Here is a 16,749-nt window from a genome sequence, read left to right as displayed (position 1 = left end):
AAGGGCCTTTTCTTCACCCAAATCTAGTTTATCTGAAACTGACTGCTTGGAGATTGAATGCTTAATTTTATCCAAGCGGGGGTTTTCTGACTTGGTCATAGAGACGATGATTCAGGCTTACAAGCCTGTTACTAGAAAGATTTCTCATAGGATTTGGCGTAAATATTTCTAGTGGTGCGAATCCAAGGGCTAGTCATGGAGTAGAGTTTGGATTACTATAATTTTGTCTTTTCTCCAAGAAGGCTTGGAGAAAGGTTTATCGAAAAGTTCCCTAAAGGGTCAAATCTCGACTTTATCTATTTTGTTACTCAAACGTCTGGCGGATGTCCCAGATGTACAATTTTTTTTGTCAGGCCTTGGTCAGGATCAGGCCTGTGTTCAAATCAGTTACTCCTCCATGGAGTTTGAATTTAGTTCTCAAAGTTCTTCAACTGGCTCCATTTGAGTCTATGCTTTTCTTAGATATTAATTTGTTATCTTGGAAAGCTTTATTTCTTGTGGCTATTTCTTCTGCTAGTAGAATATCAGAGCTCTCGGCATTGCAGTATGAGTCCCCTTACCGTATTTTTCATTCAGATAAGGTAGTTTTACGTACTACTTTAGGATTTCTTCCTAAGGCTGTTTCTGATCGGATCATTAATCAGGAGATTGTTGTTCCTTCTTTGTGTCCTAATCCCTTCTTCTCAGTAAGAATGTCTTCTGTACAATTTAGACGTGGTCCGTGCCTTAAAGTTTTTACCTGTGGGCGACTAAGGACTTTCGTCAGTCTTCTTCTTTGTTTGTGATTTTCTCAGGAAAACGTAAGTTACAGAAAGTTACGACTACCTCTCTTTCTTTTTGGCGGCAGAGTATCATACGTTTTGCACATGAGACTGCTGGACAGCAGTCTCCTGAGAGAGTTGCGGCTCATTCCACAAGGGCTGTTGCTTCCTCATAGGCATTAAAAAATGAAGCTTCTGTGGATCAGATTTGCAAGGCTGCAACTTGGTTCTCTCTTCACACTTTTTCAAAGTTCTATAAATTTGTCTCTTTTGCCTCGGCTGAGGTCGATTTTGGGAGAAAGGTTCTTCAAGCAGTGATGCCTTCCATTTAGGTTCCCTGTCTTGTCCCTCCCATATCATCTGTGTACTCTAGCTTGGGTATTGAATCCCATTAGTAATTAAGATGATCCGTGGACTCATTGCGTCATAAAAAAGAAAACAAAATGTATGCTTACCTGATAAATGTGTTTCTTTTTTGACATGATGAGTCCACGGCCCGCCCTGTTCTTGTAAGACAGGGTGTTGGTTGTTATAAACTTCAGACACCTCTGCACCCTGGTTTTTCCTTTCTATCCTTAACTACGGTCGAATGACTGGAGTGGGAGGGAAGGGAGGAGCTATTTAACAGCTTTGCTGTGGTGCTCTTTTCCACCTCCTGCTGACCAGGAGGTTAATATCCCATTAGTAATTAAGATGATCCGTGGACTCATCGTGTCAAAAAAGAAATACATTTATCAGGTAAGCATAAATTTTGTTTTCAGGGCTGTACTGTACTGTAAAGTCAGGATCAGACTGATATACTTCAGGAAAGTTCTTCTCTGTGAAAGGCACATGTTGAGCAAAAAGAGACTCTTTCTTGGGTGGTAATTAGCCATAGAGCAAGCTATTATGCTATTGTTCGTTCCCAGGTTCAGCGCTTCTCTCTTTTTATTTATGCAGGATACAGATATCCCTGCCCCTAGTTTGTTTAAATCCTGCTGAAGAGCGGTATTAATTTGAGCCCTCCCACTCCTTCTTTAGAGACTTTATTCTAGCCTGTTCAAGTAATAGACAAATGGTTATGGCATTGACTTCAAAAGACATTGGATATTTTAGCCTGAGGAGCAGGCATAGAATTGTGAGAAAAAGAAAATTTATGCTTACCTGATAAATTTATTTCTTCTTAGACACGATGAGTCCACGGATCATCTTCATTACTTATGGGATATTCACTTCCTGGTCAGCAGGAGGAGGCAAAGAGCACCACAGCAGAGCTGTATATATAGCTCCTCCCTTCCCTCCCACTCCAGTCATTCGACCGAAGTTAGGAAGAGAAAGGAAAAGCCAAGGTGCAGAGGTGACTGAAGTTTACAATAAATAACATCCTGTCTTAAAAGGACAGGGCGGGCCGTGGACTCATCGTGTCTAAGAAGAAATACATTTATCAGGTAAGCATAAATTTTCTTTTCTTCTTAAAGACACAATGAGTCCACGGATCATCTTCATTACTTATGGGATCCAATACCCAAGCTAGAGTACACGGATGATACGGGAGGGACAAGACAGGATACCTAAACGGAAGGCACCACTGCATGAAGAACCTTTCTCCCAAAAACAGCCTCAGCCGAGTCAAAGGTATCAACTTTGTAAAACCCTGTAGAAGTGTGAAGAGAAGACCAAGTTGCAGTCTTTGCAAATCTGGTCCACAGAAGCTTCATTTTTGAATGCCCATGAGGAAGCAACAGCCCTAGTGGAATGAGCCGCAATCCTTTCAGGAGGCTGCTGTCTAGCAGACTCGTATGCCAAGCGTATAATACTCTTCAGCCAAAAAGAAAGAGAAACAGCTATAGCTTTCTGTCCCCTATGTTTGCCTGAAAGTCCCACAAGCAAAGGGGAAGACTGGCGAAAGTCCTTAGTCACCTGTAAATAAAACTTTAAAGCACAAAATACATCCAAATTGCGTAAGAGCCTCTCCTTCTTAGAAGAAGGATTAGGGCACAAGGAAGGTACAACAATCTCCTGATTAATGTTTCGATCAGAAACAACCTTAGGGAGAAATCCAAATTTCGTACATAAGACAACCTTATCCCCATGAAAAATAAGGTAAGGGGGCTCACATTGTAACGCTGAAAGCTCAGACACTCTGAGAGCAGAAGAAATCGCTACCAGAAATAAAACCTTCTAAGATAACAACTTGATATCTAAGGAATGCATAAGTTCAAACGGAACCCCTTGTAGAACCTTGAGAACTAAATTAATACTCCATGGAGGAGTAACTGGTCTAAACACAGGCCTAATTCTGCTTAAGGCCAGACAAAAAGACTGAACATAAGAGACATCAGCTTGTGTAACAGGATAGACAATGCTGAAAATTGACCCTTTAATGAACTTGTTGATAAGCCTTTCTCCAGTCCTTCCTGGAGAAAAGATACAATTCTAGGAATCCTAACTCTACTCCAGGAGTAGCGCTTGGATTCACACCGATAAAGGAATTTACTCCAAATCCTATGATAAATCTTTCTAGTGACAGGCTCACAAGCCTGAATCAAAGTGTCTACGTCTGAGTTAGAAAAACCTCGCTTGGCTAGAATCAGTCGTTCAATCTCCAAGCAGGCAGCTTCAGAGAATCTAGATTTGGATGATGGAAGGGTCCCTGAAGCAGAAGGTCCTTTCAGAACGGAAGCCTCCAAGGAGGTAGAGTCGACATCTCTACCAGGTCTGCATACCAGAACCTGCGAAGCCAGGCTGGAGCTATGAGAATCACTGAAGCCCTTTCCTGTTTGATCCAGGCAAACGGAGGAAACAAATATGCTAGATTGAAAGACCAAGGGACCGCCAGAGCATCTATCAGAGCCGCCTGAGGATCTCTGGATCTCGACCCGTACCTCAGAAGTTTGGCATTCTGCCTGGATGCCATGAGATCCAACTCCGGCTGACCCCATTTGAGGATCAGACTGGAGAACACATCCGGATGAAGTTCCCACTCCCCCGGATGAAAGGTCTGTCTGCTCGGAAAATCCACCTCCCAGTTGTCCACTCCTGGGATATGAATTGCCGACAGCCAAAAAGAATGGGTCTCCGCCCACTGAATTATTTTGGAGACCTCTGCCAGCGCCAAAGAACTTCTTGTTCCTCCTTGAAGATTGATGTAGGCAACTGACGTTATGTTGTCCGACTGGAACCTGATAAACTGAACCGAAGCCAGCTGAGGCCAGGCCAGAAGAGCATTGTAGATCGCTCTTAGTTCCAGAATGTTTATGGGTAACAAAGACTCTTTCCAAGACCATATCCCCTGAGCCCTCAGGGAGCCCCAAACTGCTGCCCACCCCAGAAGGCTGGCATCTGTTGTCACAATCTCCTAGGAAGGTCTGTGAAAAACACGTTCCCTGGGAGAGAAGATCTAGAGACAACCACCAAGAAGAGACTCCTTTGTCTCCTGTGCCAATAGAAATCGAGGGGACAAGTCCAAATAATTTCCGTTCCACTGTTTGAGCATGTCCAACTGCAGAGTTCTGAGATGAAAGCAAGCAAACGGGACAATGTCCATCGCCGCTACCATCAGACCTATTAACTCCAAGCACTGAGCCACTGAAAGGCGAGAAGAAGATTGCAGAGCTAGGCAAGTAACGATAATCTTGAATTTCCTGACTTCTGTCAAAAAAATCTTAATAGACAGAGAGTCTATAATGGTCCCTAGAAAGGTCACTCTTGTATGAGGAACTAAAGAGCTCTTTTCTAGATTCAACTTCCAACCGTGTGACCTAAGGAAAATCACAACCAATTTCGTGTGAGAATTTGCTTGCTGAAAGGACGGCGCCTGAACTAGAATGTCGTCCAGATACAATGCCACTGTAATGCCTCTTGAATGAAGCACCGCAAGCAGAGACCCCAGAACCTTTGTGAAGATTCTGGGAGTCGTGGCAAGACCGAAAGGAAGAGCCACAAACTGAAAATGTTTGTCTAGAAAGGCAAACCTTTAGAACTTGTGATGATCTCTGTGAATGGGAACATGTAGGTACGCGTCCTTTAAATCTACTGTTGTCATAAATTGACCCTCTCGGATCAAGGGAAGAATGGAACGAATAGTTTCCATCTAGAAGGACGGTACACTAATAAATTTGTTTAGACTCTTGAGATCTAAAAGAGTGGGCTGAAGGTTCCCTCTTAATTTGGTAACCACACACCTTTGGACTGGAACAATCACTCCCAGGTCTGAGAGGTCTCCTACACAGTGTAAGAACGCCTCTCCTCTTGTCTGATCTGTAGATAATCTTGAAAACAGAACCTGCCTCTGGGAGAAAAACTTCTCTTTTTTTTTTTTTGTTGAAATTCTTTAAATTTCAAAAGAGATTATTCCCGACAAGCTTAGACTTAGAGCATACATCCGAAGAACAAGGCTCTAACCATAAGGCTCTGTGAGCTGGAACAGAGAAACCTGAAACCCATGCTCCCAGTTTGATAACTTGAAAGGAAAGAAATGAGTCCCTTTGCTTTTAACCTATCCTGGATTTTATCCAGGGAAGTTTCCGACTTAGAAGCCTCAGCCCATTAAGCCGTCAAGCCATAGCAAAGTACACAGCTGGATGCTATTGTAAACCCTGGTGTCCATCCCTTCTTATCTTTTGTCCATAGGACCTTTGAAAACCAAACTACCCTCTAAGGATATAGTAGTTCTCTCAGCTAAGCTGGAAACTACTTCTTCCAACCTAGGGAATATTTTCCCAGACTCCCTATCTGAGTCGGCTATGGGGAACATGTTTTTAAATATAGGGAATGATGACTCTTCCATTCCTTATAAACTTACTGGACGCACAAGGATAGATAACGCCAGTAGAGTCGGAGTCGCCCAGAGTAGCTAAAACCTCCTAAAGTAACAAATGGAGGTGTTCAATCTAAAAAACTGAAAAGAAAACAATGTCAGGATCAAATAAAAATGATATTCACCTGAGTCTGAGAATTCTCTCTCAGATAATCCCGAAGTATCTTCCTCTTTCAGTTAACAGGGAATAACCATTCGGAATAGCTACTACTGAATCAATCACCCTAAATGATTAAATAATAATTCCTCTAGTAATGATTTTCTACCACGCGGGAAAAACATACGGCTAGATTTGGAGTTTTGTCGGTAAGGACCCGCGTAGCTAACGCCGGCTTTTTTCTGGCCGCACCATAAAAATAACTCTGGTATTGAGAGTCCACATAAAGGCTGCGTTAGGCTCCAAAAAAGGAGCGTAGAGCATTTTTAACGCAGCTTCAACTCTCGATACCAGAGTTGCTTACGCAAGCGGCCAGCCTCAAAAACGTGCTCGTGCACGATTCCCCAATAGAAAACAATGGGGCTGTTTGAGCTGAAAAAAAACCTAACACCTGCAAAAAAGCCGCGTTCAGCTCCTAACGCAGCCCCATTGTTTGCTATGCGTAAACACTTCCTACGTCTGCACCTAACACCCTAACATGTACCCCGAGTCTAAAGACCCCTAACCTTACACTTATTAACCCCTATTCTGCCGCCCCCGCTATCGCTGACCCCTGCATATTATTATTAACCCCTAATCTGCCGCTCCGTAAACCGCCGCTACTTACATTATCCCTATGTACCCCTAATCTGCTGCCCCTAACACCGCCGACCCCTATGTTATATTTATTAACCCCTAATCTGCCCCCCACAACGTCGCCGCCAGCTACCTACAATAATTAACCCCTAATCTGCCGACCGCAAAGCGCCGCCACCTACGTTATCCTTATGTACCCCTAATCTGCTGTCCCTAACACCGCCGACCCCTATATTATATTTATTAACCCCTAATCTGCTCCCCACAACGTCGCCTCCACCTGCCTACACTTATTAACCCCTAATCCGCCTCACTAACCCTATAATAAATAGTATTAACCCCTAATCTGCCCTCCCTAACATCGCCGACACCTAACTTCAATTATTAACCCCTAATCTGCCGACCGGAGCTCACCGCTATTCTAATAAATGTATTAACCCCTAAAGCTAAGTCTAACCCTAACACTAACACCCCCCTAAATTAAATATAATTTTAATCTAACGAAATTAATTAACTCTTATTAAATAAATTATTCCTATTTAAAGCTAAATACTTACCTGTAAAATAAATCCTAATATAGCTACAATATAAATTATAATTACATTGTATCTATTTTAGGATTAATATTTATTTTACAGGCAACTTTGTAATTATTTTAACCAGGTACAATAGCTATTAAATAGTTAAGAACTATTTAATAGTTACCTAGTTAAAATAATTACAAAATTACCTGTAAAATAAATCCTAACCTAAGTTACAATTAAACCTAACACTATACTATCATTAAATTAATTAAATAAAATACCTACAATTACCTACAATTAAACCTAACACTACACTATCAATACATTAATTAAATGCAATATCTACAAATAACTACAATGAAATAAACTAACTAAAGTACAAAAAATAAAAAAGAACTAAGTTACAAAAAATAAAAAAATATTTACAAACATAAGAAAAATATTACAACAATTTTAAACTAATTACACCTACTCTAAGCCCCCTAATAAAATAACAAAGACCCCCAAAATAAAAATGCCCTACCCTATTCTAAATTACTAAAGTTCAAAGCTCTTTTACCTTACCAGCCCTGAACAGGGCCCTTTGCGGGGCATGCCCCAAGAAGTTCAGCTCTTTTGCCTGTAAAAAAAACATACAATACCCCCCCCCAACATTACAACCCACCACCCACATACCCCTAATCTAACCCAAACCCCCCTTAAATAAACCTAACACTAAGCCCCTGAAGATCTTCCTACCTTATCTTCACCATACCAGGTTCACCGATCCGTCCTGAAGAGCTCCTCCGATGTCCTGATCCAAGCCCAAGCGGGGGGCTGAAGATGTCCATGATCCGGTAGAAGTCTTCATCTAAGCGGGGCAGAAGAGGTCTTCTATCCGATTGAAGTCTTCATCCAAGCGGGGCAGAAGAGGTCTTCCATCCGATTGAAGTCTTCATCCAGGCGGCATCTTCTATCGACATCCATCTGGAGCGGAGCGGTAGCATCCTGAAGACCTCCGACGCGGAACATCCATCCTGGCCGACGACTGAACGACGAATGACGGTTCCTTTAAATGACGTCATCCAAGATGGCGTCCCTCGAATTCCGATTGGCTGATAGGATTCTATCAGCCAATCGGAATTAAGGTAGGAATATTCTGATTGGCTGATGGAATCAGCCAATCAGAATCAAGTTCAATCCGATTGGCTGATCCAATCAGCCAATCAGATTGAGCTCGCATTCTATTGGCTGTTCCGATCAGCCAATAGAATGCGAGCTCAATCTGATTGGCTGATTGGATCAGCCAATCGGATTGAACTTGATTCTGATTGGCTGATTCCATCAGCCAATCAGAATATTCCTACCTTAATTCCGATTGGCTGATAGAATCCTATCAGCCAATCGGAATTCGAGGGACGCCATCTTGGATGACGTCCCTTAAAGGAACCGTCATTCTTCAGTTGGACGTCGCCGGATGAAGATGGGTCCGCGTCGGAGGTCTTCAGGATGGAGCCGGTCCTCATCGGATGAAGATAGAAGATGCCGCTTGAAAGATGATGGTTGCCGGTCCGGATCTACTCTTCTTCCCGGATAGGATGAAGACTTTGGAGCCTCTTCTGGACCTCTTCAGCCACTGGATGATGGATGTCTAGCCCCCGCTTGGGTTGGATGAAGATTTTGGAGCCAGGACGGATCGGTGATACCTGGTGAGGTGAAGACAAGGTAGGATGATCTTCAGGGGCTTAGTGTTAGGTTTATTTAAGGGGGGTTTGGGTTAGATTAGGGGTATGTGGGTGGTGGGTTGTAATGTTGGGGGGGGGGGTATTGTATGTTTTTTTTTACAGGAAAAATAGCTGAACTTTTTGGGGCATGCCCCGCAAATGGCCCTGTTCAGGGCTGGTAAGGTAAAAGAGCTTTGAACTTTAGTAATTTAGAATAGGGTAGGGCATTTTTTATTTTGGGGGTCTTTGTTATTTTATTAGGGGGCTTAGAGTAGGTGTAATTAGTTATGTTTGTAAATATTTTTTTATTTTTTGTAACTTAGTTCTTTTTTATTTTTTGTACTTTAGTTAGTTTATTTCATTGTAGTTATTTGTACATATTGTATTTAATTAATGTATTGATAGTGTAGTGTTAGGTTTAATTGTAGGTAATTGTAGGTATTTTATTTAATTAATTTAATGATAGTATAGTGTTAGGTTTAATTGTAACTTAGGTTAGGATTTATTTTACAGGTAATTTTGTACTTATTTTAACTAGGTAACTATTAAATAGTTCTTAACTATTTAATAGCTATTGTACCTGGTTAAAATAATTACAAAGTTGCCTGTAAAATAAATATTAATCCTAAAATAGCTACAATGTAATTATAATTTATATTGTAGCTATATTAGGATTTATTTTACAGGTAAGTATTTAGCTTTAAATAGGAATAATTTATTTAATAAGAGTTAATTAATTTCGTTAGATTAAAATTATATTTAACTTAGGGGGGTGTTAGTGTTAGGGTTAGACTTAGCTTTAGGGGTTAATACATTTATTAGAATAGCGGTGAGCTCCGGTCGGCAGATTAGGGGTTAATGTTTGAAGTTAGGTGTCGGCGATGTTAGGGAGGGCAGATTAGGGGTTAATACTATTTATTATAGGGTTAGTGAGGCGGATTAGGGGTTAATAACTTTATTATAATAGCGGTGCGGTCCGCTCGGCAGATTAGGGGTTAATAAGTGTAGGCAGGTGGAGGCGACGTTGAGGGCGGCAGATTAGGGGTTAATAAATATAATATAGGGGTCGGCGGTGTTAGGGGCAGCAGATTAGGGGTACATAGCTATAATGTAGGTGGCGGCGCTTTGCGGTCGGCAGATTAGGGGTTAATTATTGTAGGTAGCTGGCGGCGACGTTGTGGGGGGCAGATTAGGGGTTAATAAATATAATACAGGGGTCGGCGGTGTTAGGGGCAGCAGATTAGGGGTACATAGGGATAATTTAGCTGGCGGCGCTTTGCGGTCGGAAGATTAGGGGTTAAAAAAAATAAATCGAGTGGCGGCGATGTGGGGGGACCTCGGTTTAGGGGTACATAGGTAGTTTATGGGTGCTAGTGTACTTTAGAGTACAGTAGTTAAGAGCTTTATGAACCGGCGTTAGCCCAGAAAGCTCTTAACTACTGACTTTTTTCCTGCGGCTGGAGTTTTGTCGTTAGAGTTCTAACGCTCACTTCAGCCACGACTCTAAATACCGGAGTTAGAAAGATCCCATTGAAAAGATAGGATACGCAATTGACGTAAGGGGATCTGCGGTATGGAAAAGTCGCGGCTGAAAAGTGAGCGTTAGACCCTTTTTTGAGTGACTCCAAATACCGGAGTTAGCCTAAAACCAGCGTTAGGAGCCTCTAACGCTGGTTTTCACGGCTAACGCCAAACTCCAAATCTAGGCCATAGAAAGCAAGAAATGTAGATTAACTCCGGGTGGAGTGTCAGAGGAAACGCAGGACACCCATAAAAATTTAGTGAGACACTATAGGAGAAATTTGTGGCCTAGATTGACCATGTCAGCAGACTCCTAAACAGCAAAAGCCTGAGAAGGAGTAGGCTCAGAAAAAGAGAAAATCTGTTAATAAAAATGAACACATAACATTTTTTACTGTCTCTTTAAATTTAAAAAGTAACTATTTTTTGTGTGCTCCTGTTCCATCCTAACACAAAGAATGAGTTAAACAAATAAACAGTTGAAATTTCTTAAATAAAATTAACAGATAAAAAAAATTCCGGTCTCTTTAAATTTTAAAAGTAATTTCTTATTTCTGTGCGCAGAAACAAGGAAATTAGCATGTCAATATTGCTGTCCATAGACATCATCGTGACATTAAGGAAACTATGCCTTGTGCCGATTCCAGATTGTAAATAGCAAGGAACCGCAGGGCACTGCATGTGAGATAGAAAAATAAATGTTTAATCTCCCTGCCTCGCATATAGCAGGACAATGAAATAAAAAGATCTTCACCAATTGTAAATAAAATCAACATATGGCAAGTGGTACTGTCCCTTTAAATGTTAAAAGGAAAACACATCTTTATTATTATAATTATGTCAAACATTGTATGAACTTTTCATCTATACCCTCAGTTTGACCCAGCTGAAGTGGTAGACAACCTGCCTACACGAAAGCTGCCTCATTGTAGAGCTAACCGGAGCGCAATTATTTAGACAAAAATTTTCCCCACATCTTCCGATAACCGGAAGTGGCCAGAAGAAAGAGTCTCTCTACACGGCGCCATTCTCCAGTCCTAGCGCAACCCACTGACAGGAGGGAGGAGGGAAGCCTTGGCGCCGTTTTACAACTCCACCCCTCGTGGGCGTCATCCAATTTACCTCCCGGTCGCCATTGTTTCTTGAGTAAAGGCACCGGGAGTAAAATGCTAAAAACTGCAGACTTAAGTTAAAGGATGCGACACCGCTGCTTATTGCGGTGACACCGCACACACCGTACCTACACTGGTAGCCCATAAGAATAAAGGCAAACAAGTATCTCCCGGTCGCCATTTACACCCCCGGGATCAAACAAACAGACTGACTAGCAACATGATTAAGTTGCTCAGTCCTTTAGTGTCCGGATTATTATATCTGTGCCCAACAGTGTATTAGGGTCTGAGTAAAAATGCAATGCAAGCTCAAATCTAAATGTCAACAGAAATACTGTCTCTTTCACCCAGCCCTTATTATTAGCCAGGGGAAAGAAAGACAAGTCATTGCCTGCATCTTAACTGCCTAAATATCCCCTGCTAAATCAAGGGGAGTCTAAAGTCAAGTTAAATGAGGTTTTCAAATGGAAATTTAAGAAAGTGCCCAAACCTCTGAGATCTTTGCCCCCAGAAAAAAAGGTTATCACTTACCTCATGTTCTGCCTGGCAGTAAGGCAGTGCCAGGTTTAAGAGGTCCTCTCCCTCCCATGGACCTGGCAAGAAAACGAAAGTCCTGAGTAAAATACTTCAGGATTTCTTAGACAGGGCAGCATCAGTATGGGAGGCGCAGTGAGAATTATGTCCCACCAGTTCCCATTGCTTTAAAGCCACCAAAAGCTCTACTGTAGAGACTGATATGGACTACGGCTACACCCTAGAACAAAGCAGCACTCTCTGGCACTACTTTAAAAATAATAAACTCTTGATTGAAGAATCTAAACTAACACCTCACTTTACCTCTTCCTATCACTAACGTAGGCAAAGAGAATGACTGGGGTGGGAGGGAAGGGAGGAGCTATTTAACAGCTCTGCTGTGGTGCTATTTGCCTCCTCCTGCTGACCAGAAAGTGAATATCCCATAAGTAATGAAGATGATCCGTGGACTCATTGTGTCTTTAAGTAGAAAGCTATCCATTTTTTTATTTGCAGATTATTATGTTTGTTAGTTTAATGATGTGAAACCCCCATAATTATTATGGACCTGGGTGCTGTGAGTACCCTAGACCAACACCCTTACTCTAGAGTTGCACCCTAAACTCTAGACCAACACCCCAACCCTAGACCAGCACTTTAGACCAACACCATTACCCTAAACCATTACCATCACTCTTGACCAACACTGACCATCATACAGGCGCATACATTGGACATCAAACGCACACACTGACCATCATATACAGCTTGCAGCCTAGTTAACACATATACTGTTAACATATTGAACATTACACTGTGTTACTCTCCATTTATCTTTACATAAGAAAATAATACAATAATTATATATCATTGCAAAATTATTTGATAGCTTTAGAATCCAAATCCTGCTCGGGATTTGGCATAACCCAACTGAATACTGTTGTTGAGTAGTGAGAGGAGCCCCAAAGATGTGTCCATGTTCACCGATCTGTGAAGGACTAAGAGCCCGTTAGCTCGCCCTGGCAGAGGACTTAGCTTATGTGCACATTTCACAGATTCTACCAGATGCTCCATGAACTGTTCCACCTGCGAAACAAGAGGCAATTACAGTAGGCATGAGAGAGAGACTATAGAGGAAAATAGACAGACAATCAGTAAAAGTTAAGAGCATATACACTGGTGCCATGATTCTACACAAACAAGCTGGTGACATGAGAAATAAATAAAGGTGTAGGAGAGTGGGGTTATTTAAAGACAGGGAGCATAAAGGAGGGTTTTGTTATGTGCGGATCACAGGAAGCAGCAGCAGATACATCAAAAAGAGAAGGACACAAAATAGTCTAAGAATGTGACTGGTAGATTTGTCTTTTCTTTTAGATATCTGTTTACTTTTATTTCTGCTATCACCTATAATCCCTGTGTTACCCATTTATTTCCCTCCTCACCGAACACATTTCTTCCAGCTCTCTGTGTTTGGTGGCTCCTGAGAACTTTGTATTGCCTCTAAGTGTGATGGCATCTGTGGTATCATCAGTGGACTGAACAGAATTTGCCTGTCTACAGGGCGTTGGATACTGGCTCAGGTCCTTATGAGATGCTTCTTCTATGACCTCTGAATGTTTTTCATTAGTGGCAGCCTTCAGTGGCTGCCTAAAATTTGCCTGGTCTGTGACCCCTTGTTGCTGTGCCAGATCCTTCTCAGTGGCAGCTCCTGGAGTTGGGGTGGAATGTTTCTGGTTGGTCACCTCAGTCTGCTGTACAAATACTTTATGGTTTGTGGCCCCTGGATGCTGGGTAAGGATAATGTAGGGAAGGTCTTCAGCCCATGGATTCCAACGGGAAAGAAATGATGGCTGTGCCCGAAACTTGTCCCACTGCACCCTAAGAGCAGGACCCTGACATCTGTAAAATAAAACAGGAGAGGAAGATAGGTAAGTGCCCAATAGAAGTGGTGGATAGATTGATGAGAAAAGGGGAGATAATAATGAATAAAGGCAAGGTAGCGATGGGAAGTGGTACAGGTAGGGATAGGGAGAGGCACAATAGTGATACAGGGCCTGATATTCAAAACCTGAATATTCTAAGAGGTCTCGTCAGTACGGCAAGGCCCTTAAATAAAAAGACAATTAGAAACACAAATTTTATCTTGAGGATTGACCCCTGGTCTCCTGATTACAAACCTATAGTCTTACTGCTGTGCTACAGGACTCAGTGTTAGAGGACATTTGTATCTAATAGTTGTAACTTACGTGTAATTAACCTTCTGAGGATTGACCCCTGGTCTCCTGATTACAAACCTATAGTCTTACTGCTGTGCTACAGGACTCAGTGTTAGAGGACATTTGTATCTAATAGTTGTAACTTACGTGTAATTAACCTTCTGAGGATTGACCCCTGGTCTCCTGATTACAAACCTATAGTCTTACTGCTGTGCTACAGGACTCAGTGTAAGAGGACATTTGTATCTAATAGTTGTAACTTACGTGTAATTAACCTTCTGAGGATTGACCCCTGGTCTCCTGATTACAAACCTATAGTCTTACTGCTGTGCTACAGGACTCAGTGTTAGAGGACATTTGTATCTAATAGTTGTAACTTACGTGTAATTAACCTTCTGAGGATTGACCCCTGGTCTCCTGATTACAAACCTATAGTCTTACTGCTGTGCTACAGGACTCAGTGTTAGAGGACATTTGTATCTAATAGTTGTAACTTACGTGTAATTAACCTTCTGAGGATTGACCCCTGGTCTCCTCATTACAAACCTATAGTCTTACTGCTGTGCTACAGGACTCAGTGTTAGAGGACATTTGTATCTAATAGTTGTAACTTACGTGTAATTAACCTTCTGAGGATTGACCCCTGGTCTCCTGATTACAAACCTATAGTCTTACTGCTGTGCTACAGGACTCAGTGTAAGAGGACATTTGTATCTAATAGTTGTAACTTACGTGTAATTAACCTTCTGAGGATTGACCCCTGGTCTCCTGATTACAAACCTATAGTCTTACTGCTGTGCTACAGGACTCAGTGTTAGAGGACATTTGTATCTAATAGTTACAACTTGCTGGTGGTTAACCTCAAATAGAAAGAAATAAAACCAATAGTGCAACAGTTTCACATGGAGCCAAATTAAAAACTTGTTAAAACACACTCACATGGCCATGAGCTGATCTAGCTGAATAAATAGCACTTTCTTTATAAATCACTCCGGCAAAACAGGAACTGGCCATCAAATATAACTTTATTCCACAACTTAAAAGAATAAAAGTCACTCAGGGCACAACATTTGACACCAAAAGTAACACAATATCACACTAGAGAAAGGATTCAAAAGCTCAATAGATCACAGGAACCGCGTGTAAAGCGGTGAGAGCTTCTCAGAATGTTGCAGTGGTCATGTGATGTCCCTTCCTGGTGACATATCCTGACATAAGTTTCACCTTGATGGCTTTATCAAAGGATACCGTCTGTTGTGATTCTCTTGCTTATATAGGTCCAGTCCCAATCTGATTGGATATTTCAAATACCTGTTTTATTAACTATTTACAGTTTTGTAGAAAATGACCCCCTATTTCATATTTCAATAAAATCACGATACCAGCTCAATAGCGTGATTATGATTCATATTGAAACGTGGGAGGTTTTGTACAATTACACATGAATACAAATTGAAATACAAATACATGTTTAACTTCTAATAAAAGTTATAAAGTAAAATATAAAAAAAAATGTATGTCAAAATGTTCTTTAGCCAGAAATCAAACCTAGGTTTCACAGGTACCAAATTAAGAATGAACCATTGTGCTAAGTGTATGTTCCTTGATCTGAGTATGTGCGGTATTTTATTATAATGATTCAATCTATATCTAAGAATGGAAAAAATAACAACACCTTTAGAGGATTGAACCCTGGTCTCCAAATGTCCAATCCATAGACTGCTGTAGTATAACAGGGCTTAATGTCAGACAAGTATGAAAAAAATATATAAATATGACAAATACAATAAAAATACTAAAATGGAGTTGAAAATTAAATTAATTTAAAAATGGAATATAGTAAAGAAATACCGTGCCAGATAGATGTGAGAAAAAAGGAAATTATAGGAGACCCTGAAATGATTATAAGGAATCACATATTATATGACTTAAAACAGATTTCAAGTTCTAAAGGATAATGATGATGATATTTGTTAGAGAGAGGAAAGAGAAGATCAGTTTGAACAGAATTAGTTACCCCAAACAAAAGAAAGGGAAACAGCCCAGGGGTAGAAAACAGATTGCCCCCAATAAGAAGGACATAAAGGTGAAAGGTATATCTAATTTAAAGGGATAGTTTACTCAGAAATGTTCTCCCTTTTAATTTGTTCCAATGATCCACTTTACCTGCTGCAGTGCATTACATTGTGAACAAGTATTTCCTTTACACTTATATTGGCTTTTGAAATAGTTTATTTAGGCTGTGGTATCCCTATCTATCCTGAATGTTTCTAGCCTTAGTTTCAAGCTATACATAAGCTGTGTAAACACAGTCAGCAGAAGAAATTATACTCCCAGTGCAGGATAGAAAAGATAAGGCAATAAAATGTTAATTTTCTATTGTTCTCTCCAAGTATTGGTGATTGGTTTACGGACAAATATATTAGATAAAGAAGCAGGTATATGTACTCTCTTCTCAACACCTCACCCCAGGTCCGCTGTCTTGGGGTCACACTAGACTCAGAACTCCCATTCAACCCACATATACAAGCGCTTAGCAAATCCTGCCGTTCACACCTACGCAACATTTCCAGAATTTGTCCCTTCCTTACTCAAAAAATGACAAAAATTCATTCCCTCATCCTGTCACGCACTGATTATTGCAATCTACTCTTAAATGGCCTTCCAAAACACCGCCTCTCCTCCCTCCAATCTATTATGAATGCTTCTGCTGGACTCATTCACCTAAGTCGCCGATCTACATCAGCTGCTCCGCTCTGCCAGTCTCTACACTGGCTCCCCATACTCTCTAGAATACAGTTTAAAGTATTAACCCTAATCTACAAAGCACTCAACAGTCTAACTCCCAACTATATTTCCTCTCTC

General features: G+C 41.1%; 1 protein-coding gene across 1 annotated transcript; it reads right to left on the bottom strand.

Moving 5' to 3' along the window:
• Nucleotides 1-12,484: 12,484 nt before the first annotated feature.
• On the bottom strand, nt 12,485-13,890 carry LOC128644600 (uncharacterized). The gene is made up of 3 exons (XM_053697147.1): nt 13,858-13,890; nt 13,111-13,722; nt 12,485-12,751 (listed from the first exon to the last, which is right to left on the bottom strand). Exons 1-3 carry the CDS (start codon nt 13,888-13,890, stop codon nt 12,557-12,559), a joined length of 840 nt encoding a protein of 279 aa, XP_053553122.1. The 3' UTR covers nt 12,485-12,556.
• Between the last annotated feature and the right edge of the window lie 2,859 nt (nt 13,891-16,749).

The sequence above is a fragment of the Bombina bombina genome, unplaced genomic scaffold (genome assembly GCF_027579735.1).
Source record: "Bombina bombina isolate aBomBom1 unplaced genomic scaffold, aBomBom1.pri scaffold_2726, whole genome shotgun sequence".
NCBI classification, from domain to species: Eukaryota; Metazoa; Chordata; class Amphibia; order Anura; family Bombinatoridae; genus Bombina; species Bombina bombina.
Note: the sequence above shows the minus strand (reverse complement) of the source record. Positions and strands in the feature narration are given on the sequence as shown.